At 48.5% G+C, this 21,858-nt stretch overlaps 2 protein-coding genes across 2 annotated transcripts; both read left to right on the top strand.

Moving 5' to 3' along the window:
• Positions 1–678: 678 nt before the first annotated feature.
• On the top strand, positions 679–7,528 carry LOC143833972 (uncharacterized). Its single transcript, XM_077330380.1, has 4 exons — positions 679–756; positions 1,974–2,770; positions 3,287–3,407; positions 5,041–7,528. The coding sequence occupies exons 2-4, from the start codon at positions 2,048–2,050 to the stop codon at positions 6,399–6,401; spliced, it is 2,205 nt and encodes a 734-aa protein (XP_077186495.1). The 5' UTR covers positions 679–756; positions 1,974–2,047; the 3' UTR covers positions 6,402–7,528.
• A 2,077-nt stretch (positions 7,529–9,605) lies between these two features.
• On the top strand, positions 9,606–20,838 carry LOC143833926 (uncharacterized). Its single transcript, XM_077330257.1, has 5 exons — positions 9,606–9,767; positions 14,708–15,554; positions 16,221–16,341; positions 17,970–18,356; positions 19,238–20,838. Exons 1-5 carry the CDS (start codon positions 9,631–9,633, stop codon positions 20,416–20,418), a joined length of 2,673 nt encoding a protein of 890 aa, XP_077186372.1. The 5' UTR covers positions 9,606–9,630; the 3' UTR covers positions 20,419–20,838.
• Positions 20,839–21,858: the final 1,020 nt, after the last annotated feature.

Raw genomic sequence — 21,858 nt, 5'->3', positions numbered from 1 at the left:
AAAATGTTGAGAAAGGCTGCCTTGGAGCTTGTTCTGTTTGCTAACTTTAGGGATGGATTTTTAAAAATAACTTGGGAGTTCAATCATGTAGAAGGTGGCTCCCAGCCAATAGGTGTAAAGAATTTGAAAGAGGGTTCCTTCTCAGCTCAGGTTCTGGGCTGCGTTTGGAGCCACAAACTAGTTTTCACTAGATAGATTCAAATGGCCGTGTTGGTCTGAAGAAGCACAATAAAATCAGGGTCCAGCCGGGCACCTTTAAGACCCACAAAGATTTATTCAAGGCGTGAGCTTTCGAGTGCAAGCACCCTTCCTCAGTCTGAAGAAGAGTGCTTGCACTCGAAAGCTCACACCTTGAACAAATCTTTGTTGGTCTCAAAGGTGCCCAAGTGGACTCTGATTTTATAGTTTTCACTGGCTGAGCATGAGCAGGGCGCCTTCCTCGCCAGCTGCTCTACCACCCTCCTTGGGGTTTTGTGGCTGTCAACCCTGAAGCAGGCTCTTCCGGGCGGGAGACCTCCAGGCCATCTCCCGGCCTCGTTAAACCTGCAGGACAGGGCAGGGGACACGACGGGGCTCCGAGGGAGCGCTTCTCCAGCAGGACGGTTTGGCTTCTTGGCCTTTCGGGGCTTCAGAGGGTTAAGACGATAGAGCGGCGCTTCCTAGAGAGCCCCCACCAGCCCTCCCACTTCCGCCTTTCGGGAAAAGCTTGGCTGGAGGACCGAGGCGGGGGCTGGACGGGGGGGAGAGGCAGGAAGGGTAAAGATCAGGGGGGAGAAGGGGGGGTCTCTGTGGGTCTCTGCCCCCCGGGAGGGATCGGGATCCCTGCACGGGAGAAGCCGGGAGGGGATCCGGCTCCTCGGAGGGCTCTGCAGAGGGGAAGCGGGAGTATTCTCCCGGTCGCTTGGCAACCGCGAGGAAAGGGTGCGGGGTCTCCAGGGTGGGGGCGGGGAGTGTGCTGTGGGGCTGGGAGGGAGAGGAGGGGACCTTCCCCCTCTCTGGGTCTCCCCCCACTGAGCTTCTTCCTGGGGCTGGGAGCAGACCCGGTCCCCGGGGGCGCCTCTGGGGAAAGAGGCAGCCCGGCTGGGCAGACTGCAGCCCCTTGTTCTTCCTGCTGTTGCTAAATGAGATGTGTGTGGGGGGAGAGGAGGTCCCCCTTTGGTGGAGATGGCAGATGGGATTCCTCTGGGGTCATCAAGGGACCCCCACCCCAATTCCTTAATGTCTCCTGATATGTAACATTTTTACCCCCACCCCATTGTGCAGGGAGACCAGGAGAATCCCCAATGGAGAACTTGGGTATGGGGAGAGGTCAGAAGTCCTTTCTCTTCAAGGCCTGCTCCCCAAAACAAGGGGTCAGGTGCCTTACCTGCAGTGGGTGGGAAGCTCCTTCGGGGAAGGAAGGAAATTATGGGAAGCCTGTAGCCTCCTAGGCAAGGTGTCCAAGTTCCTGCCAGCCTCCCACCTGACTGTGTTTTCTCTGACGGCATAAGAAGGAACTTTTCTGGAGGATGTTTTGTTGAGAAGGGATCCCTGGTGTGATTTTCACGTTGGATGATGCTAATTGAGTGAACGTTTTAAAAAACTATTCTTTTTAGTGTGTAATCTATCCTGAGCCGTACTGAGTAAATGTGGCTTGAAATGAACCGAATAGTTCTGCAGACCGAGGGCCAGAAAGATGAAAAGGCAGCTTTGGGGGACTCCATCTTGGGGTGATGTTTGCTGACAAGGCAATTTCACAGCTCTTCCCAGGAGAAACCATAAGCGGGGCCAAGCTGGTAAAGTGCTGAGGGTAGCCGTTAAAATAAATCCTAGACCTTTAAATTAGCTTTTTCATTTATACCTTTATTGCAGTAGTGCAAGATGCAGGACATGCTGCAGTTTTGTATATGAGATGTGTCGAATGGGGAAGGACTCACGTGGCTCCAACCCACCACCAGCTGACAAGTCTCTTCTCTCTCTCTCATTGGGTCCAGGGAAAAGGCCATTCTGGGAAACGATAAATTTCTGTTTTGCAGCACCATTCCTGAGGGATCGTTCTGAGGTGGAAATGGAAGAGAAGACTCCCACACGCCCCAACTCAGGGGAGGTGTCAGAGTGGACCACAGAAACCCCTCAAGTCCTCCAGGCTGGAAGTATGAAGGGAATCTTGGAGAGGAGACCAAGAGATCTGATGAGTCCACCTGGAGTGGAGGGTCCCCTGTCCCTCGAGCAGTGGGAAACTCAGTGGAAGGAGTTCCTCAGGACCATGGAGAACCTTCACTCTCCATGGGCAATCCCCCCCTTGCCAGAGAAACCTTCTCCCTGGGAGGACGCCAAGGCCTTCCTGGCCTCCTTTGAGCAAGTGGCTGAAGCCTGTCGATGGCCCCAGGAAGAGTGGGCGACCCGACTCCTGCCGGCCCTCAGCGGAGTAGCCGAGCAAGCCTTTAACAGTCTGGATGCCAGAGACCAAGAGGATTATGGGAAAGTGAAGGAAGCCATCTTACAAGGGGATGCCCTCAGCCAGGAGAAACAGCGTCAACAGTTCAGGGGTTTCTGCTACCAGGAGGCTGAGGGGCCACGGGGGGCTTACAATCAACTGCAGCAAATGTGCCGTGGGTGGCTGAGGGTGGAGAACCACAGCAAGGAGCAGATCCTGGAGCTCTTGATCCTGGAGCAACTGCTGACTGTTCTGCCCCTGGAGATACAGAGCCAGGTGAGGGAGAGCGGCCCCCAGAGCTGCTCCCAGGCGGTGGCCCTGGCCGAGACACTCCTCCTGAGGCAGGAGAAGCAGGTAAGACTTTTATGCTGTGTGGGCCCTGAGTGCGGGAGGGCTTGAGGTGGAGATCTCTGCTCATATAAAAGGGGGAGACATGTTGTTCGCAGTATTTCCATAAAAGCTGAATCCAGATATTTTTAGGTGGGGAGTAATTCTGTCTCCACCTGGGAGCTGGTGAATGGAACAGCAGGTATTTGAGTTCTGGAAGCTCAAGAGTCCTGCTGTCTCACCATTTTCACAGGTGAAAGGTGTGGCCTGGAGAGGCCAAAAGACCTTCCCATTTCTCTCCTCCCATACAGTTTTCTGGCTGCCATTATGTTTTGGGCCTTTTTGGCGGTGGCGCCTTCTCCATGGGGTTCTGTGGAACACGGATATTTTAATATACCTGAAGGAAATTCTATCTTGCTTCCTCCCTATTGTGTACTGGCAAATCTGCCATAGTCAGGTGGGCGGGAAGAGCCCTCCACTGACTGTTCCCCACTCTCTGTGTTGCTCTGCCCTGAAACGGTCCATCCCTCTCTGCTATTTCAGGTGCATTTTGAGGAAGCTGCTGGAATGGCTTCCAAGGCAGGCATGACTCTGTCTGAAAACGAGCAGCAGCATCCCTTGATGGACATTAAAGAAGAGGAGGATGAAGAGGACAGCCTGTTGGGTAAGGAAGGAAGGAGGACTTCTGGGTCCTAAGCTCTGGGAGTCTGGGGGAGCTGTTTCTGGGGTGAGCTCAGCAGTGGCTCCTTCTCTCCTGTCAAGGGCTGCTTCCCTCCCTGTCCTTTGATTCCCCCAAAGAACTTGATAAACTCAGGAGAGGAGCTGGTGACTATAGAAGAGGTCGGCTGGATGTACCCCAAGTCCCAGCAACTCTTTCCTACTGGGGTCACCTAGATGCCTTGTGACTGTTGAAGTTCCTTTCCCGCCTCCCCTTCCAGAAACCAGGCTGGTCCTCTGTAGGCTGTTTGGTTTGTTTGACAAGGCTTCCCCCCCACACACACACACACACTGTTTTACATAGGTTGAAGAACAACTCATGGCTTATGTCCCACCTATCACTAAGCTCCCTTGTATTTCTGACAGGGTTTTGTACTGAACCCTCAAGCACAGAAAATCAGTGTGTGGGGGGGATTGTTCCAGGTCTAATCCTCTCTGATCTGGATGCAGATATTGTCCGTTCTTCTTTTTCCTCTATGGCGAAGGTGGCTGGAAGACCTTTTCATCCTCACAAATCACGGAGCTATTATGGTCTTATTTGATCGGTTTGCCTTCTTGTTCCTTCCTTGTCCTGGGAGATAGTCCCCAGCATTCTGATAAGAAAGAGAGAGAGAAAAGCAAGGCAGGTTTGGTTCATTCAGCAGTCAGGCTGGCCAGCACTTCAACCACACAGCCCGAGAGCAGTACGGGAGCCATTTCCAAAGAAGGAGCAGGTTTGGAAGATAAATTTTAGCCACCACAAGAGAAAGCAAGGATTCTTTTTATTTATTCTTTTATTCTGTTCATGTTATTCTATTCTGTTTTTTATTGATTTGTTTATATAGTTATTAATAATACATGAACATCGAAGGTGGTAAATATTTATGAATAATATTAATTATTAACTCACAGGATAAGAACAATATTAAAGGTAAAGGTCTCCCCTGTGCAAGCACCGGGTCATGCCTGACCCTTGGGGTGACGCCCTCCAGCGTTTTCATGGCAGACTCAATGCAGGGTGGTTTGCCAGTGCTTTCCCCAGTCATTACCGTTTACTCCCCAGCAGCAAGCTGGGTACTCATTTTACCGACCTCGGAAGGATGGAAGGCTGAGTCAACCTTGAGCCGGCTGCTGGGATTGAACTCCCAGCCTCATGGGCAGACAGCTTCAGACAGCATTTCTGCTGCCTTACCACCCTGCGCCACAAGAGGCTCTAAGAACAATATTAATAATAGTCATTTTGGCCTTAATGAACAGTCACCTTCCCTTCCTCTCCCCACAACAGACACCCTGTGAGGTAGGTGAGGCTGAGAGAGCTCTGACAGGACTGCTTGGTCAGAACAGCATTATCAGGGCTGTGACTATGACACCCAGCTGGCAGCGTGTGGAGGAGCGGGGAATCAAACCTGGCTTGCCAGATTAGGAGCTACTGCTCTTGACCATGACACCATGCTGGCTCTCATTTAAAATTCCTCCTGAGACCCTGGAATACTGCTTCCAGTCTGAGCAGACAATTCTGACCTTGATGGACCAATTCTGACTTTGATGGACCCGACCTCCTTGCGTGAGTACTAATGGGGTCTCTTTGTTCATTCCCACAGGGGATGAACAGCAGAGTGAGGAACTGCATGGGCTATCATCCATTGAAGTAAACAACCAAGAGATGACAGGAAACTTCAAAAATCTAGACAGTGCAACGGGACAAGAAGAAAGTCATCTGGTGGAGAAAGGGGATAAGCCCTATCTTTGCCAAATAATTCACATGGGGAAGGAAACATACAAATACTTGGAATGTGGAATGGACTTCTCAGATCAAGCCCAATACAATACCGATTTGCAAAAGAACAGTGGAATGGAGACCCCTAAAAGTCCAGAGTGTGGAAAGAGCTTCCCTTGCACATCAGAGCTTCTTAGACATCAACGAATCCACACAGCAGGGAAACCCTATAGCTGCTCACCTTGTGGCAAGAGCTTCTCACATAAAGCAAACTTTATTATACACCAAAGGATTCATACGGAACAGAAGCAATTTAGCTGCTCAGAGAGTAGGAAAAGTCTCTCTGATGGAAATAAGGGTAATGGACATTTTCCAAAGCATAGCAGTATGAAAGCCTCTAAATGCTTTCAGTGTGGAAGGTGCTTCAGATACAAATCTCAGCTCCTTGCACATTTAAGAACCCACACAGGGGAGAAACCATATGAATGCTCAGAGTGTGGAAAGAAATTCATTAGGAGTTTTCATCTTCAGCGGCATCTAAGAACCCACACAGGGGAGAAACCTTTTGAATGCCCGCAGTGTGGAAAGAAATTCAATCAGAGCTATAATTTTCAACAACATCTAAGAACCCACACAGGGGAGAAACCTTTTGAATGCCTGGAGTGTGGAAAGAAATTCAATAAGAGTTTCAATTATCAACAACATCAAAGAATCCATACAGGGGAGAAACCTTTTGAGTGCTCAGAGTGTGGAAAGAAATTCAATCAGAGTTACCATCTTCAACGGCATCTAAGAACCCATGCAGTGGGGAAACCTTTTCAATGCTCAGAGTGTGGAAACAGTTCTTACTGGAGTGCAAGCCTTCATGAGCATCAAAGAACCCACAGGGAGGAGAAACCTTTTGCATGTTCAAAGTGTGGAAAAGGTTTCAACTGGAGTGCCAATCTTCAATGGCACCAAAGAATCCACACAGAGGAGAAATCTTTTGAGTGCTCAGACTGCGGAAAGAAATTCAGCAGGAGTTTCAACCTTCAGCGGCATCAAAAAATCCACACGGGAGAGAAACCTTTTGAATGTTCAGGGTGTGGAAAGAAATTCAGTCAGAGCTACCATCTTCAACGGCATCTAAGCACCCACACAGCGGGGGAAACTTTTCAGTGCTCTGAGTGTGGAAAGGAATTCATTCAGAGTTGTCAACTCGTAAAGCATCAAAGGATCCACACAGGTGAGAAACCTTTTGAATGAGCACAGAGATCCCTCCAGTTTGGCCATCTTCAAGGGCATCACATGAGCCATCTTCAAAGACTCCACATGAGAAAATGGCATAGTTGCTAAACTTGTGACATGAGCTTGTCTCATATTACCTACTTCAACAGCAATAATAGCGTCCACACAGAGGTAAAACCATAAAATAATGGAAAGAGATTATATTTACACAGAAATCTTCCTATAACCAAAGAAAGGAAGAATCAAGAATCATATGGGAGGAAAAGAGTATAAGCCCTGGGATTGTGGAAAGCGCTTTAGCTGAGATTTGAAGAATCGAGCAGATCTCAAAGGGAAGACCACGACTATGTGTTCTGAAGGCCTAAAGAGGTTCCAGAGCAGCTCTGCCCTCTTTAAGCACTGAGGATCCCACATGAGAGAAACCTGATAAATGTTCAGTGTGTGGAAAAAACCGAGGCAGAGATCAGACCCTTCTGTTCATCAGAGAATCCACACAGGATTAAAACTTTCGGCTTGAACCGGCCTCGATCGGGTCGGTGGAGGCTCCTTTGGGGCTCATGCAGCTCCAAGATTTTTAGAATCTCACTAGCAGGATTAATTCAGACTCAAAGGAAATCTCAGTATGTTCACAGGTCCCCTTGTATCCTAGAATTGTGGGTGGGTTTCCTTGGCGTTTGTATGGTAATGTTTTGCAATGTGAATGTCCTTTGATTCTCACATTGTCAGGAAGGAGAAGTTCAATGCCTCATTTCTGTGTTTTGTGGCTTATTTTCAGACTGGTGGTGAGGTAATGTTTAAAGTCCATTGGGTTGTTCTGTGTTTGTAAAAATGATCCATATATGTGTGGCTTCGTCCAGGCTTCTTCCGTCTTATCTGATCGCCATGTTTTAAGGTCAAGCGCCAGAGGTGGGTGGGTCTGTGTTCCAATCCCACACCTGGCCAGTCACCAATGTCCTTCACAGGATTTCCGTGAAGGCTAAATATCGTGTTTCTGAGGTGATGCCCATCCTGCAATAAATGTTTATTGGATTGTTAAATGTGGGAATCTCTCAGCTTTGCTGTTACACAGTAGGCCTTGGATTGGTTGTGTCTCTAACATTGTTTTTGGTTGACGTCAAATAAATAAAAATTTAATTATTCTTGTAGCCTGGCCTTCCTGTAAGACTCAAGACGTGTAACATCAATCAATAAAATACAATCATATATCACATTGTGTGGGAGGACCAAAGCCATACTTCTGATTTTTGTTTTTCTGAGGAGGCAGAGGCAGCTTCCCCGGTCACACTCAGCACTGCAGTGGCCTTCAGACTCACTTGGCCTCCCCAGGAGTGGGAACCGGTGAGCGTAGGGAGGCCAGGAAAAGAAGGGAAAGAAGAGGGTGAGGCAGGAAGGGAGAGGGGAGAGAGGGGAGCTGACAGGCGCCATCTTCCCACAGTCTGAGGGGATGAGCACCAATGGACCCACAGTTCACGTTTATTGAGCAGAATCAAAGAAGAGAAAATAAAAGTTGCATTGTTAGTGAGCAATGGGTGTGTCTTCCTGTGGTCCCAAGTACCCTCAAAGGCAGGGGTAGTCAACCTTTGGTCCTCCAGATGTCCATGGACTACAATTCCCATGAGCCCCTGCCAGCAAATGTGGTCTGGAGGACCACAGGTTGACTACTCCTGCTCAAAGGTAACCAACTCCCTCCCCCAAATTGGTGGGTACATGGCGCTAGCCCATTGGTGGGTACATGGCGCTAGCCCATTGGTGGGTACATGGCGCTAGCCCAATCTGAATGTGGGCTCCTATTCAACCTACATTTTAGGCACATTTCGGGGGCTTCATTTGATTAAGTGGCTGGGAGGGAAGATCTGGTCTGGGAAAGGAGGAGGGTGGAGAACAGGCCTTGACAAAGTTTCTTTGGCCTTAGGAGCCGACAAAAAAATATAAGACTGTTCACCATTCGTTATTTTATATTTCTATGCTTTCCCGTTACTGTTGCCTCAAGACCTTATCTTAAGACTCTTCACTGCTTGTCGTTTTCCTTTCAGATAAAAGCTGGGTAGTATATAAAGAAATGTGGCATCGCCCTCGATGTCATCACAAAGCTAACCTCTGTCTCTTCCCTGAATAAGCATTGTGCTTCTACATTGCGTTGTGGTCCTGCTGTATGACACATTGGTCAGACCGCACCTGGAGTACCATGTGCCCTTCTGGAGGCTTCACGTTCAGGGAACGTGACCAAATTGAGAGAGTGCAGAGGAGAGCGACAAGGATAACCCAGGACCTGGGGACCAGGCTGAAGGTCTTGGGAATGTTCTGCCTGGAGAAGGAGAGGTTGAGAAGGGACATGATTGGTCTGCCAGAGTTCCTTGATGGCCCTGGAAGGCATTCCCAGATGGGTGGGAGTTAATGCATTTTTTATATATTTTAAAAATGTGTTTTGGGTGATATGACCATATACATTCATGTTGACTCCCTGCCCCAATGGCCAACTATGGGCCTGGGGGGTGGGTGGGAAGGAGAGGGGTCCCAGGTGGGCGTGTACACTGCTATGCTTCCCAGCCATATTCTGCACACTCGTGCCACTCCTGGGGTTTCTCGAAGCCTGAAAAATCTTTCAAGAGTTTCTCAGTAGTTAAAAAAAAGTTAGAAAGGCTGCTTTCAACTATTTGAAAGGTTGTCACTTGGAGGAGGGTAGGGAGCAATTCCTGTTCGCAGCAGAGGGGAGGACCCACAGCCAAACTACACGTAGAATGGTATTGGCTAGATATCAGGAACAAAATTCACAGAGTAGTTCCACAGTGAAATTGGCAGCCTAAGAAGGAGATGAGCTCCCCCTCACTGGCTGTCTTCAAGCCGCAGCTGGACAGATATTTACCATAGATGCTTGAGACTCATCCTGCACTGCAGGGGTAGTCAACCTGTGGTCCTCCAGATGTTCATGGACTACAATTCCCATGATCCCCTGCCAGCAAACGCTGGCAGGAGCTCATGGGAATTGTAGTCCATGGACATCTGGAGGGCCACAGTTCGACTACCCCTGCTGCACTGAGTATGTGGTTAAACTAGATGGCCTGTCTGGCCCCTTCCAACTCTATGATTCCATCATCTTTAACAGCTCCTATTAAATAGAAGAGTAAGGCCACCTGGGGAGGCATTAGGGCGGGCCCTGTCCAGGATAAAAACTCAGAGGGCCCAATCAGGAGCCGCAAAGCGGCTCCTGATTGTGTCCTCCGAGTGTCCATCCAGGGCCAAGCAGCCAATGGGGAGGCGCGCAAAGTGCCTTCCTATTGGCCCCTCACCAGGACAGACCAAAATTCCATTCACCCAGCCCAGTCTGGCTGCCAGTCTGCTCCTGACCACCGCAGGGAGAGGAGGTCAGCAGGGCTGCCAAGGCGGGTGAGAACAGAGGCTGTGCCAGCCCTTTTCGCCCCAAGGCTGTCCCAACTGTCACGTCTAACTGTCACTTTGCCTCAGAGCCCTGACAGAGCTGGCCGGAGGCTGCAGAGGGCTCCCCTCCCCCTCCCCCCCTCCAGGCCTGCTGCGAAGGAGCCCCTGACAGGCCCTGACTGAGGGGAGGGAGGCCTTTCCAAGAGCAACGCAGGGGAGCCTCAGGGACTTCCTTTTGAGGGGGGGGGACGGAGATTGTCCCCTTCTGCCAAACAGTTGGCTGACAGGGAAGACACAGAAAAGCCCCTTCTCACTTAAAATACTGCTCTGGCCGGGGGTTAGACACAGCCAAGCCATGTGTCTTTCTTCTTTGCAACTCTCTGCAGATTTGAGGCCGCTGCACAGCGTTATTCTGCAGAGGAAGCTGGCTCTTTTGTCTCCTGTTTCATCTGCACAACAACCCTGTGCAGTAGGCCTCAAGTCTTTCAATTCAACAACAACCTGTCTGGGAAGCTTTACATGTTTCTTCTCTACCACAACCCTGTCCAAAGTAGCCCTTTTTGCCCTGGGAGTTGATCTTTATACTCTGCAAGTGAGCTGTAATCCCAGGAGCTCTCCAGGCCACACCTGTAGGTTGGCTACCCCTGGGTTGGAAATATTCCTGGAGGTTTGGAGGTGGGACTTCAAAATCGAACAATGCCTCAGAGTCCAGCCTTCAAATGAGCCATTTTTGCCTGCAGTTGGTAGGGAGTGGTGCAGGAGTGTCCCTCCTGGCCTATGGGTTATGGCCAGCCCTTACCAGCAACTGTTTGTATTCTGGGGTGCAGACAGGCAGACCAGTCCTGTGCGTCTGGAAAGTGCAGGAAGATCTAAATAAATATTTACAGCCTGAAACTGTAAATAGAGAACAAGTAAATGTCTGGAGACACATAGTAACTGGCAAATAACCTTGCCCTGGCAAATAAAAAAACAGTATAAAAAACCTTACTAAGGTCAAGACTGCTGTGCACAGACAGTCTTCCTCTTAGGGTTGCCAGCTTCCCTGTGAGGCTCGCTACCCCATTCCTTCATGGGGAGTCTGTTATGGGGAGAGAAGGGGAAGACGATTGGAAAATGCTTTGAGACACCTGAGGCCTGCTGGGTCACTGCGGCCCATTCCCAGTTCTCTCATATCTCTCACAACCCCACATACCTCACAGGTTAACTATTGTGGAGAAACGAATGGAAAAGGTGTTTGTAAACCGCTTTGAGACTCCTTTGGGTAGTAAGCAATAGGGTACAAAAATCCGTTCTTCTAAGGAGCAACCAGGAAAGAAGCATGTGGGCACATAACATTTTACCAACAGTGAAAATATGGGAGACAGAAGGAACAGGGCTGTGTACTGTGACTACCCTGTGTATTAGGGCAGAGGGGCATTTCGGTGAATGTGGCCTAATTCACACAAGAAGGGAAATGACACAGAACTGGGGGGAATTGGTTGCCATGTAATCTTCCCCTAAGAAGAGTCTCCAGTCTGATTTTCCCTTCACATATCTGAGGACATGGCTCTGGAAAGCTCACCTGTAACCACTATGCCACAATTCCCAAAGGTCAGTCCTCTCCCACAATCAACGAACATTCCACACCACAGGTCCTTGACACCCATATCTCCACACCCATGGCCTCATTTGCCACCATGCCACCACAACCTCCCACACAACACACACATTCAACCCCATGCCCTTACAGACTGGACAACTCCTCCCCTTCCTCTTCCCACTGCCAAGCTCTAGCGCCCGTTGTATTCTTGGAGACAACGGGCTTTGCCCCTAGTTCTATTCTATGATGCGACTAAGACTCACTGAGAGGCACTTCCAATAAAAGGTGGCAATCCTCAGTGCTGCAGTGATTTTTTTCAGCGCCATGGTACCCTGGTGTCTGGGATTGGTTGAGGCATGGTGGAGAGGATCTCTGGCGAATTTCCCCCAATACTTTAGCATAGGCCAGAGTATCATGCTGTGCTGAGTAGCCAAGGTGGAGAGAGACTGTGTCCTGTGGTGCTTTAGGCTCTTTCTGGCTAATTGGTGCTAGTTTCAGTGCTATCTCTGTGCAGCTTTCATAAACCTTTTTTAGCTCTCAGTTAACACCATTGCCAGTGCAATATTAAATACATCTGGCAGTTTCACCATTGCAAGTAACATTTCCCCGGCTAGACTGCTGTAATGCACAGTACTACGATTTCATATACCGAAACCATCCGTTCATATTCAGCACGTAATAAATTTGCATCGATACTGTTACTATCTAAGAGTATATTACTGGCCTTACGGTTGAGATAATAGTTGGCAGCCATGTTGATCTGAAGCAGCACAATAAAATCAGAGTCCAGTGGCACCTTTAAGATTGACAAAGATTTATCATAGGGCTGTATTTGGATGTTGTGACACAGTTTACTAATTTAACAGAATTAACTTTTCCTTTATATTCCCACTGTCATGATGGTAGTTCTTAGTTTGGAGAAGAGTGCTTGCACTCAAAAGCTCACGCCTGGAATAAATCTTTGTTGGTCTTAAAGGTGCCTGACTGGACTCTGATTTGGTTGAGATAATGTTATTCCAGCAAGGCATTATCTGATAGTGCTAAAACTCTTCATTATGCTTCATATTGGCCGGATAGCTTCAGGATAAGCCAGAAACAAAATCAAAAGGCAAAAATAATTCGTCTCTCATCCACTTGTATTACGTATATTATTAGGCATAATAATCATTCAACTTCTTGGCAATCAGAACGGGCTCCCAGGCACGTCCCTCCCGTTTTCTGATTCTTCCTCAATGATTGCCACTCCAAAATCTACAAATAAAATATTTTCATAATAATTAACAAGATATCATAATGGGTATAAAGCAAAACGAACCAAGCTAGGTCCATTTGGCAACAGGCCTATGTCCCATTTAACAGTTATAAATCAAATGAGGCGTATTTCCTGGCTGTAAGCTCTGTTTTTTCTTGAGGCAATTTTACTCCTACCTGCCCAGCTACTGTTCTCTCCAGACAATATTTAAACAAAAGCTTAATTACACAGGTGTTACCAATTTAGTGCAGATTAAATTACCAATTAGTGCAGATTATACACACCCACACACACAGAAAATAAAGTCTATGGATGAGAGTGGATGAAAGACCCATTATTGTGGCCTTTTGATTTCGTTTTTGGCTTATCTATAACAGGGGCAGTCAAACTGCGGCCCTCCAGATGTGCATGGACTACAATTCCCAGGAGCCCCTGCCAGCGTTAGCTGGCAGGGGCTCCTGGGAATTGTAGTCCATGCACATCTGGAGGGCCGCAGTTTGACTGCCCCTGATCTATAACATTGGGTCTGCCCTTGAATAAATCTTTGTTGGTCTTAAAGGTGCCCCTGGACTCTGATTTTATTGTGCTTCTTCAGACCAACACGGCTACTCATTTGAATCTATAACATTGGGAAATCAAGGGTGCAGTTTCTTTGCACTGGATACCTTCAGGATGCAATTTCCTGCTAATTTCCTCTCTGTGCCGTCCGAGGCAGTGCGCGTGCGCGCAAAAGCCCACACCTGGTTGACGCTTGGCGGCTCTTAGACCGTTTATGCACTGGGAACTTTACTGTCCTAGCTCCCGTGCAGGAGCACAAATTGAGGGCGGATGAGTGCACAGGGGTCAAATGCTCCCCCGTGTGGGTGCAGGAAGAGGTGGGGCAACCTGCCACGACTAAAACTCCAGCCTGCAGCCTGGCATGAAACCTCCAGTGCATACACGGTCATACAGGTGCCCCCGGAAGCCTCACCTTTTATTGCGCCCGTCAAGGCGGGAGAGGGTTAAGGCGAGGGAAGCGCGCCTCCTAGAGGGCCTGCGCCGCTTCCATTCGGGAGGGCCTCGCTTTGTCTTCCGGAGGGCCGAGGCTGGATCCGGACCGGGCGTGGGGCGGCTGGAAGGGTAAAGCCAGGCAGGGAGGGAGGGAGGGGAGCCCTGCAGGGCTGGGTGGTCCTTGGAGGGTCCCCCCCTGCAGAGCAGGCCCGGGAAGGAGGAGGCCAGGCCGGCCCCTTCTCTGCTCCCCAAGGGACTGGGGCTGGATCCGCAGGAAGGAGCGCCTTGTGTGTGTGTGTGTTTGGGGGGGGGGAGTGGATTGGGGTTCTCTCCCACCAGGGAAAAAATTTCCCGCTCTAGGGTGCCAACCTCCAGGTGGGGCCTGGGGATCCCCTGGAATTGCAGCACATCGCCCTGTTAAAGAGCTCAGTTCCCCTGGAGAAAGGGGCTGCTTGGGAGGGTGGATTCCCTAGCATTATTCAGTGCTGACGTCCCTCGTCCCTCCCCGCCCCAAATTCCAAGGACTCCCAAATTGGGATCACTCCCAGGGCACTTTGGAAGGAGAGTGTCCTGTTCCACGCAGGGAAACCCGGCCGCAAAGGCACATTGAAAGTTTATTATCCAGCATGTGCACGGTAGGTCCTTATCACCAGGAAACCCCAAATCCTGTAGGGCAGCCAGGCCCAATACGTTATACATACCAAGGTGCCTTCTGTGGAGCCTGTCCAAGCCAGCCTTGTGTACTCTTGACTAAGGTATCCAGGGTCCCACGGCACCTCCTTCCTCTCCCCTTTCACTGGAGATGCCGGGGGTTGAAACATGGACCTTCCGTGCCCAAAACAGGCCCTCTGCCTCCAAGCCATGACCCCTGTTTGCCAGGCCCGTCAATCAATTGGAGCAGAGCCCTAAGAAGGAATTTTTTTTTAAGGATCTTTCTGTGACAGGAGATAGATCATAAGACTTGTAATCAGAATCGTTCTGTAGGCATTGGAAACCTGTCAAATCATCCCAACACCATTTTAAATACAGCCAGTTTATCTGGTCAGGAAAGTCCCATGGGGGCCATAAACCAGAATTTGTGGGGTAAAATGTATCTCTTCTCTCTCTTTCCCATGTACTTCTCTCCAGGAAGAGGATAGTATATTCTAGTCCTGCAGCGGCACCAGTACTGGACGATCATTCAGAGCAAGAAATGGAGAAAGAGACTCCCTCAGATCCTGAATTAGGAGAAGCATCAGAGGGGAGCAGAATGACCCCTCAGGTCCTCCAGACCGGGAGTATCGGGGACATCCTACAGAGGGGACTAAGAGATCCGATGGCTCAGCCCACAGAGGAGGGACTCCTTCCTTCCGAGCTGTGGGAAACCCAATGGCAGGAGTTCCTCAGGACACTGAAGTCCTCTCACTGTGGATGGGGAATCCGACCCTTGGCAACGAAACCTTCGCCCTGGGAGGACGCCAAGGCCTTCCTGGCCTCCTTTGAGCAAGTGGCCGAGGCCTGTTGGTGGCCCAGAGAAGAGTGGATGATCCAGCTCCTGCCAGCTCTCAGTGGAGAAGCCAAGTGGGCCTTTAACAGTCTTGATGCCAGGGACAGAGAGGATTATGGGAAAGTGAAGGCAGCCATCTTGCGAGTGGACGCCCTGCGCCAGGAGAAGCAGCGTCAACAGTTCAGGCGTTTCTGCTACCAGGAAGCCGAGGGGCCTCGGGGGGCTTATAGCCGACTGCAGGAAATGTGCCACGGGTGGCTGAGGGTGGAGAACCACAGCAAGGAGCAGATCCTGGAGCTCCTGGTCCTGGAGCAACTGCTGAACGTCCTGCCCCTGGAGATCCAGAGCTGTGTGAGGGAGAGCGGCCCCCAGAGCTGCTCCCAGGCGGTGACCCTGGCTGAGGAGCTCCTCTCCAGGCAGAAGCAGGTGAGGCCCTTCTGCTCTGTGGGTCCTGAGCGTGAAAAGGCCTGGAGTGCAGCAGTGACTGAGGTCTCTGTCCGTAGTGGGGAAGCAGAGGAGCACTTGGGTGTGATGGAAAGGTCTGCTGAGTCATAGAATCATAAAATTGGAAGGGAACTCCAGGGTCATCTAGTCCAACCTCCTGCGCCATGCAGGACTCACAACCCATGGTGACCCCAATTTCATGCCCAAGTGTCATTTCCCAGGAAGTAGGATCCAGAGTTTTTGTATGGGGAGGAATTATTCTTGAAATTATTCTTCTGGTGTGTGTCAAGATTATCTTTTTGGGTTAGTTTACCCAACTAATTGGTGTTTGCCTAGATTTATGGCAGAAATGCATTCTCTGTGGGGGGCTGTTTTTCCTAAGTTTCATGTTTTTTTTCTTGGTTTTATACCTCTCCTGATTTTGTTTTAGGAGCAGCCATTAGCTGGTGGAGTCCAGTTTAGATGATCAAGGGCATTGTTGAGAAACTGAGTTTCTCAGTCCCATTTTGCACAATTGACTAGCCGCCTTCTTTGTTTAATGCCCTTCTGTAACATAACGTGGTGCCTGAAATTTCCTAGATTCCTTACAGAAACTCTGTCCTACTTTCTCAGTACGACCTACCAGTAAATCCGCTAAGGTCAGGGTAGGGGAAGAACCCTCACCTTTGCCTCTCCTCGTCTGAAAGGGTTCGTCCCTCTCTGCTCTTACAGGTGCCCTTTGAGGAAGCTGCTGGAATGGTTTCTGAGACAGGCGAGGTCCCATCAGAGAACGAGCAGAGGCAGCCCCTCATGGACATCAAAGAAGAGGAGGATGGAGAGGCCGGTCCACTGGGTAAGGAGGGAGGGAGGGAGGACTTTGGGGTCTTGAGATCGGGGAGTTCCTTTTTGGGCTGAGCCAGTGTGGTGTTGTGGTTAACAGCGGTAGCTTCTAATCTGGTGAGCCGGGTTTGCGTCCCTGCTCCTCCACATGCAGCCAGCTGTGTGACCTTGGGCCACTCACAGTCCTTTTAGAGCTGTTCTGACCGAGCAGTCCTGTCAGAGCTCTCTCAACCTCGCCTCCTTCACAGGGTAGTGTGGCGAGAGGAAGGGAAGGCAACTATAAGCCACTTTGAGACTCCTTCGGGCAGTGAAAAGCAGGATACAAAAAGCAACTCTCCTCCTTCTCCTGCTCCATGTCTTCTTTTAAGGGTTACTTCCTTATCCGTTGATTCTCCAGAGAGAGACTAGTATCTTAAGAAGAGCCCTGCTGGATGAAGCTCAAGTCCTATAGACTCTTTCCTATTTCTCTTACCCTCCAGAAACCAACGTGTTCTGCTTTGGACTGTTTTTCAGAGGCTGCAAACCGGCTCATGTTCCATGTTACACCTGCCACAGAACTCTGGATACTATGCCACGTTTTTGTACTTGAGCATCTTTCTTTCTTTCTTTCTTTCTTTCTTTCTTTCTTTCTTTCTTTCTTTCTTTCTTTCTTTCTTTCTTTCTTTCTTTCTTTCTTTCTTTCTTTCTTTCTTTCTTTCTTTCTTTCTTTCTTTCTTTCTTTCTTTCTTTCTTTCTTTCTTTCTTTCTTTCTTTCTTTCTTTCTTTCTTTCTTTCTTTCTTTCTTTCTTTCTTTCTTTCTTTCTTTCTTTCTTTCTTCCTTCCTTCCTTCCTTCCTTCCTTCCTTCCTTCCTTCCTTTCTTTCTTTCTTTCTTTCTTTCTTTCTTTCTTTCTTTCTTCCTTTCTTCCTTCCTTCCTTCCTTCCTTCCTTCCTTCCTTCCTTCCTTCCTTCCTTCCTTTCTTTCTTTCTTCCTTTCTTCCTTTCTTTCTTTCTTTCTTCCTTTCTTCCTTTCTTCCTTTCTTCCTTCCTTCCTTCCTTCCTTCCTTCCTTCCTGTCTTTCTGTCTGTCTTTCTGTCTGTCTTTCTGTCTTTCTTTCTTTCTTTCTTTCTTTCTTTCTTTCTTTCTTTCTTTCTTTCTTTCTTTCTTTCTTTCTTCCTTCCTTCCTTCCTTCCTTCCTTCCTTCCTTCCTTCCTTCCTGTCTTTCTGTCTTTCTGTCTTTCTTTCTTTCTTTCTTTCTTTCTTTCTTTCTTTCTTTCTTTCTTTCTTTCTTTCTTTCTTTCTTTCTTTCTTTCTTTCTTTCTTTCTTTCTTTCTGCTGCCCTCCTGGCAGGCCAACTCAGGATGGTGTACACGTTGTGCATAAAATACAATAATTAAACAACATATGGCTATCATATGTATCTACTTACTTACTTATTTATTCATGCAAACGGGCTTGGGGTGGTTCACAAGACACATGTAAAACACAGAGAAAGAGGATAAAACCATCTCCACTGTAGGGCCAGGCCAGGCATAAGGTGTGTCTGTCTCCTCACTGTAGGGTTGAAGGAGGTTCTGAGGGATCAAAATATCCTCCAGGGAAGGGGCACCAACATATCTCACTTGTTTTTTTGCATGGCTGCTGACAGGATCTCTTTATTCCAGCAGGCGAGGTCGCTGGAGAATTACAGGGGTCGTCGCCAGCTAAGGAGGAAGACTCTGGTGAAAACTTTAGGGAATCAGCTGGAACCAGGAGGAAGGAGGGAAATTGCATAGAGAGGAAAGATAAATCCATTCTTTCCCAAGGAGGAAGCTCCACAGACCAAGATGAAAGGCCAGCAAAAAACAGAAGGAAGGAAGGACTTGTTTCTAACCAGAGAATCCACTGCAGGAGAAAAGAAAATATGGGGGTTGGAAAGACGCTTATTCGGAAAACGAATGTTGTTTCCCTGGAACAATTTCAGCCAGGAGAGAAGCCGTATAATTGTTTGGAGTGTGGGAAAAGCTTCAGTCGTCAAACCACCCTTGCTTCACATCAAACAATACACACTGGTGAGGAGCTGCGCAAAAGCCCCTATGATTCAGGTTTCATCTACATTTAAAGTGTAAATGAACGGTTGTAAAAAAATGTACCCCAATCTGTTACCCAAAATGGATCCCACCATAGGAATTATGGGGAATTTGAATATTAGTATCAGTGCTAAGACTACAGCAAGATGGAGGACCAGATTGCTCTGTCTAGTCTAAAGCTAGAAGAAGAAGAAGAGTTGGGTTTTATACCCTGCTTTACACTACCTGAAGGAGTCCCAAAGCAGCTTATAATGGCCATCCCTTCCTCTTCCCTCCTCAAGCTCCCTGTGAGATAGATGAGGCTGAGAGGGCTCTGACAGAACTGTCCTGTGAGACCAGCTCTAACACAACTGTGACTAGCCCAAGGTCACCCTGCTGGCTGCATGTGGAGGAGTGGGGAACTGAACCTGGCTCTCCATGTTAGAAACCGCCCCTCCTAACTACTGCACCATGCTAGCTCTCTAGGCCCTAGCGAGACAGCTTAGAGTGTAGATCAACAGAGAACTAGTTCAGACCATGGGTTCAAGGAATTCCCAATAAAGTGAGTGGTGAAATATCCATATCAACCTGTTGTATCACAACAGCCTGCGAGGGAGGTGGGGCTGAGAGAGCTTTCAGAGAACTCTGAGAACAGGTCTAACAGGACTGTGACTAGCGCAAGGTCACTCTGCTTGTTGCATGTGGAGGAGTGGGGAATCAAGCTTGGCTCACCAGATTAGAGGTCGCCGCTCTTAACCACTACAGCATTTGCTGGCAGGGGCTCATGGGAATAATAGTCCATGGACATCTGGAGGACCACAGGTTGACTACCCCTGCGCTACAGCATGCTGGCTCTAATGGAGTTCCTTTCTCTGTTCCCACAGCTGGTGATCAGAAGAACGAGGAACTGTTTGGGTTACCATCTGGCAAAACCAAAGATCAAGAAGCAAAAGGACGGTTCAGGAATCTAGATGGAGTGAAGGGAAGGGATTCCTGTGAATTAATTCACACAGAGGAAGAAGCGTATAAGTGCTTGGAGTGCGGGATGCGCTTCTCAGATCAAGTGCAACATGAGGCCCATTTGCGAATGCACAGTAGAAAGAACAAGCTTAAACCTCTGGAGTCTGGCAAAGGCTCCAGTTCCAGAGCAGAGCTTCTTAGGCACCAGAGAATCCAGGCAGCAGGGAAGGGCAAGAGCTGCTCACAAGAAGCAAACATCGCTCACCACCAAAGAACTCATTCAGAAGAGAAGCCATTGATCTGTCCCGAGAGAGGAAAGACTTCCTCACGTGGAAAAAAGCACCCCAGAATGAAGGCATATAAATGCTTTCAGTGTGGAAAGTATTTCAGTTACAAATCCCAGCTCCTTATTCACCAAAGAAACCACACAGGGGAGAAACCTTTCGAGTGCTCGAAATGTGGAAAGAAATTCAGTCAGAGCGGCAATCTGCGGCAGCATCAAAAAACCCACGCGGGGCAGAAACGTTTCGAATGCTCGGAGTGTGGAAAGAGATTCAGGATTAGTTTGCACCTTCAGCAGCATCAAAGGACCCACACAGGGGAGAAACGCTTCGGTTGCACAGAGTGTGGAAAGAAATTCAGTAGGAATTTGCATCTTGAGCAGCATCTAAGAACTCACACGGGGGAGAAACCTTTTGAGTGCTCAGAGTGCGGGAAGACATTCAACTGGAGTGGCAATCTTCGGCGGCACCAGAGAATCCACACTGGAGAGAAACCTTTTGAATGCTCAGCGTGCGGGAAAAAATTCAGTCAGAGTTGCTACCTTCAGCAGCATCTAATTACCCACACAGGGGAGAAGCCTTTTGAATGCTCCGAGTGTGGGAAGAGCTTCAACTGGAGGGTCGATCTTCAACGGCACCAAAGAATCCACACAGGGGAGAAACCTTTTAAATGTTCAGAGTGTGGGAAGAAATTCAGCCGGAGCTGCCATCTTCAGCGACATGAAAGAATCCACACAGAAGAGAAACCTTTTAAATGCTCAGAGTGTGGAAAGCGATTCAGGTGCCATGGGAACCTTCAGCGCCACAAAACGACCCACATGTAAAGAAACTGCATAGCCACTGTGCATCTGACAAGAACTCCTCTTGTACCTCATGCGTTAGCAGCAGCTCCAGGGTCTGCACAGAAATGAAACCATTAAAGGAAAGATCTTGCACCCGCACAAAAACCTTATCGTACCCTTAGACGCAAACAAAATTCAGATGGAGGGGACACACCCTTTTCTGTGTTTTGTGTTTGTGTGTGTGTTTCTACAACCGGTGATGTTTGAATAGAAAATGATTAAAATGATAGTCCAGTGCAAGTGTGGTACATGTTTGTAAAAATTATCTGCAAAACCTTTTGCCTGAGCCAGGCAGCTTCTGCCACATCTCATCCCCCATGTATTACGTTCTTTTATTGTAACTTGCCATGAGCCAGCAAATTCGGGAGGGCCGGGTAATAAATCAAAGGATGGATGGATGGCTGGATGGATGGATGAGAGGAAAGAAAGAAAGAAAAGAGAGAGAGAGAGAGAAAAAGAGAAAAAGAGAGAGAGAGAGAGAGAGAGAAAGAAAGAAAAGAAAGAAAGAAAGAAAGAAAGAAAGAAAGAAAGAAAGAAAGAAAGAAAGAAAGAAAGAAAGAAAGAAAGAAAGAAAGAAAGAAAGAAAGAAAGAAAGAAAGAAAGAAAGAAAGAAAGAAAGAAAGAAAGAGTTCAATACTGGGTGAATCTAGCTTCAAAATCCATGCTTTCTGAACCTAACATGTGAGAGCAGGGCACCAGGCTGTTTAAAAAAAGAGTTTTATTATGAAGAAAAACAACTATGTAAAGAAAGGAGAGAGAGAGAGACCTAATTAACTTTCCTAACTGCTGTCTGCAGCCATTCTTCTGTTGGTTTTGGAGGCAAGCAGGGAGGAAGTGTGCTCAAAGGAGCAGGAAGTCTCCTACTGACCTGGACAGGACATTGGAGGAGATTATTTGAAAACCATCAGGAAGTTCCTAAACTAATTATGCTCAATCCCTATGCCCTCTGATGCCCCCTGGTGGACATTCTCTGGACTCTGCTTTCACATGGTAGGCTTTGGATTGGTTGTGTCACAAATATTTACCTTTTGGGATTGGCGCAGCAATAGCCAAGCTATATTTGTAATGTTTGTTTTGTCGAGGAGAAGCGTACAAATACCACATTTAGAGGCCAACATGAGGCAGAGGCAGCAGCCCTGGTCAGGCTCAGCGCCGTCTTCCAGACTCACTCGGCCAACTTGGAAGTGGAAACAAGTGGTCAAAAGGAGATGAGGAGAAAACGGAAAAGTAGGGAGGAAGGAAGGAAAGGGAAAGAGGGAAGGTAGGAGAGGGAGATGCTGTCTTCTGACAGGCGCTGTCTTCTCACGGGTCAACGCCAAGGGTCAACGCCAAGGGTCCGGAAGCTTCCAAGGGTCAGGGCTTTGGAGAAGAATTGGAGTAGACAGAATGTAAGTTTTGTTGTTAATGATTTCTTTGGCTTTC

Source organism: Paroedura picta, chromosome 3 (genome assembly GCF_049243985.1).
Source record: "Paroedura picta isolate Pp20150507F chromosome 3, Ppicta_v3.0, whole genome shotgun sequence".
NCBI lineage: Eukaryota > Metazoa > Chordata > Lepidosauria > Squamata > Gekkonidae > Paroedura > Paroedura picta.
Note: the sequence above shows the minus strand (reverse complement) of the source record. Positions and strands in the feature narration are given on the sequence as shown.

Bases quoted from the DNA above. Each gene is read 5' to 3' on its own strand.
- LOC143833972 (XM_077330380.1), top strand. From the start codon at position 2,048: ATGGAAGAGAAGACTCCCACACGCCCCAACTCAGGGGAGGTGTCAGAG. The intron at 2,771-3,286 runs GTAAGACTTTTA...CTGCTATTTCAG, and splicing joins TCCTGAGGCAGGAGAAGCAG to GTGCATTTTGAGGAAGCTGC. The intron at 3,408-5,040 runs GTAAGGAAGGAA...TCATTCCCACAG, and splicing joins TGAAGAGGACAGCCTGTTGG to GGGATGAACAGCAGAGTGAG.
- LOC143833926 (XM_077330257.1), top strand. From the start codon at position 9,631: ATGGGGAGGCGCGCAAAGTGCCTTCCTATTGGCCCCTCACCAGGACAG. The intron at 15,555-16,220 runs GTCTCTGTCCGT...CTGCTCTTACAG, and splicing joins GGAGTGCAGCAGTGACTGAG to GTGCCCTTTGAGGAAGCTGC. The intron at 16,342-17,969 runs GTAAGGAGGGAG...TCTTTATTCCAG, and splicing joins TGGAGAGGCCGGTCCACTGG to CAGGCGAGGTCGCTGGAGAA.